Raw genomic sequence first — 2,871 nt, 5'->3', positions numbered from 1 at the left:
CATACAGTGATTCTAGTTGATAATTTTAATCAAAAGAACAAAAGCTAAAAATATGATAAAATATAAAATAGAGTAGTAACACGTTTTAAGTAACGTGTTTAAATTGCGCATATAGTTCCATTTCAAGCATAATTTCACTTCTTAGTCGCTAGGTTCCACCACCAATTTTGGACCTTATCCACCACTACTTCACCGCCGAGATGTCGCCGGCGGCGGGTGTCAACGTCCCCCTCCTGCCGGAATCCACTGGATCCTCTACTCAACCGGCGTCAGTCTCTGGCGCCGTCTTCAACGTGGCGACGACCATCGTCGGAGCAGGAATCATGTCGATCCCGGCGATCCTAAAGGTCCTCGGCGTTATACCTGCGTTCGCCATGATTGCAGTGATCGCAGTTCTCGCTGAAGTGTCAGTTGAGTTTCTGTTGAGGTTCACGCACTCCGGCAAAACGACGACGTACGCCGGCGTCATGAGAGAAGCGTTCGGAACCTTCGGAGCACTTGCCGTACAAGTTTGTGTCATCGTCACAAACATTGGAGCCTTGATTCTATACCTAATTATTATTGGTCAGAATTTAATTCAATCTAATTCCTTTCTCATCAAAAAAGATAAGAAAATTGAGTGTTAATTACTCTGACTTAATTAATTAATGAATGAAAGTAACTCTTATGCTTTTGTTGTTTATGAATGAAAATAGTGTCCTAAAATAAGTGCCAAAATTGTACCTTTGTTTTTTTTTAATAACTTATTATGAAGTTATGATATTAAGCTAGCTTAGTTTGAGTGGTGAATATTTGTATAGAGAAGCTTGGCTTGTTTATTTAGTTGTTTTTAGGTCAAAGAAAGGATTTTATGAGTAATGAGTAGTAATTGTTTTTCATTTTATCATTTATTATCATTATTATTAATGTTTGTGGGTGAAATTTGGAGTGGTGAAACAGGGGATGTGCTATCTGGAAAGGGAAATGAAGGTGGAGAAGTGCACTTGGGCCTTCTGCAGCAGTGGTTTGGGATTCATTGGTGGAATTCCAGGGAATTTGCTTTGTTCATAACCTTGGTCTTTGTTATGCTTCCATTGGTCTTGTACAAACGTGTAGGTCAGTATTAAATTAATCTTTCAAAAACTTAGTTATAACATAATTTTTTGATGTTATTGGTGTTTTGAAATTTGCAGAATCCTTGAAGTACAGTTCAGCAGTGTCAACTTTTCTGGCAGTGGTGTTTGTTGCAATATGTTCTGGGATGGCAGTTGTTGCAGTCTTGCAAGGAAAAACACAAACCCCAAGATTGTTTCCTCGCTTAGATTACCAAACATCCTTCTTTGATCTCTTCACGGCAGTTCCAGTTGTAGTTACGGCCTTCACATTTCATTTCAATGGTACTTAATTAGTTACATGCCCGATTCACTACTTAGCATGTGATATTTGGTTTTGATAGTTGCCAAATTTGATCTTTTGTTTTTTATTTAGAACAAGCTTGAAATATTTACCTTGCTGATTATTTGGTATTGGCCTATTTGGTGTAATTGATGTATACTGATTTGACATTTCTTTGCAATTTTATTAGTTAGGCAATGTATGCATATAATTTAGTTAGTTGATTTAACTTGCAGTGCATCCAATTGGGTTTGAGCTTGCCAAGGCATCCCACATGACCAAAGCGGTTCGACTAGCCTTGATGCTCTGTGCTGTCATATACTTTGCAATCGGTCTATTCGGGTACCTCTTATTCGGAGACTCGACACAATCGGACATTCTGATCAATTTCGATCAGAATGCTGGTTCTGCAGTTGGTTCCTTGCTCAATGGTGTGGTCCGCATAAGCTATGCATTACACATCATGCTGGTGTTTCCTCTTTTGAACTTCTCCCTGAGAGCCAACATAGATGAACTCCTCTTCCCCAAGAAGCCTATGCTTGCCAATGACAACAAAAGATTTGTGATCCTTACTCTGGTGCTTCTAGTCGTCAGCTACCTTGCTGCCATAGCTATTCCGGATATTTGGTACTTCTTTCAGTTTCTGGGATCCACAACTGCGTTGTGCCTTGCCTTTGTTTTCCCAGGAGCTATTGTTTTAAGGTATTTTATCTCATTATCTTATTGGATTTGTTCACTTATCACACTATAGAATAGGATAAACTGATGAAGTGTGGGCCACACACTTAAGTAAGAACTATATTCCATTTTATAGTAATAGCTAATAAGGTGATAAGTCTCAAATGAATATATGAAAAATGGGTCATTATATAACTATTTTTATCTTATTGTTTCTTATTATACAAATACGATGGGACCAAAAATAAGAACTTACATTTACAATGTGTAATCATGCTATGTGTACATTAAAAAACAACCATTAAATTAATTATAATATAAAATACATATTGAAATACAAAATATCTATTAAAAATGAGTTAAATAATATATATTTATATATGTACATAATAATGGATTTGGTAATATTTTTTTATATGCACATAGTATTTTTACTGGAAGTGTTAGAATTGATGTCCTACTTTTGTGACAAAAAATATTTTTTCATTAAATACAAGAAAACAGAAGTTAGATCTGAAATAGAGACAACAAAATGAGAGACCTACAATACAAACATGTTTGGGATGCAAGAATTGTATGCATAAAAGCACACTTTTCATGCATGAGTGAATAAAACTGGTTGATAACATTGTTTGTTTCCAAATTTCAGGGATGCTTATGAGGTATCAACGAGAAGGGACAAAATTATAGCACTAGTTATGATTATACTAGCTGTAGTAACAAGTGTGATGGCCATTTCCACCAATGTATATAATGCTTTGAGTAGCAAGTCATGAAGTTGCTACCGTCTCCTTTTTTTCTCTCTAATTCTTTTTCTCC

At 36.2% G+C, this 2,871-nt stretch overlaps 1 protein-coding gene across 1 annotated transcript; it reads left to right on the top strand.

The window, feature by feature from the left end:
• On the top strand, window positions 146–2,870 carry LOC107623310 (probable sodium-coupled neutral amino acid transporter 6; the record flags this gene model as incomplete). The annotated part of the gene is given in 5 exon segments (XM_016325523.2): window positions 146–564; window positions 940–1,095; window positions 1,173–1,376; window positions 1,611–2,076; window positions 2,702–2,870. Coding segments are annotated over 5 exon segments (1,317 nt in total). The 3' UTR covers window positions 2,829–2,870.

Source organism: Arachis ipaensis, chromosome B10 (assembly GCF_000816755.2).
Source record: "Arachis ipaensis cultivar K30076 chromosome B10, Araip1.1, whole genome shotgun sequence".
NCBI lineage: Eukaryota > Viridiplantae > Streptophyta > Magnoliopsida > Fabales > Fabaceae > Arachis > Arachis ipaensis.
Note: the sequence above shows the minus strand (reverse complement) of the source record. Positions and strands in the feature narration are given on the sequence as shown.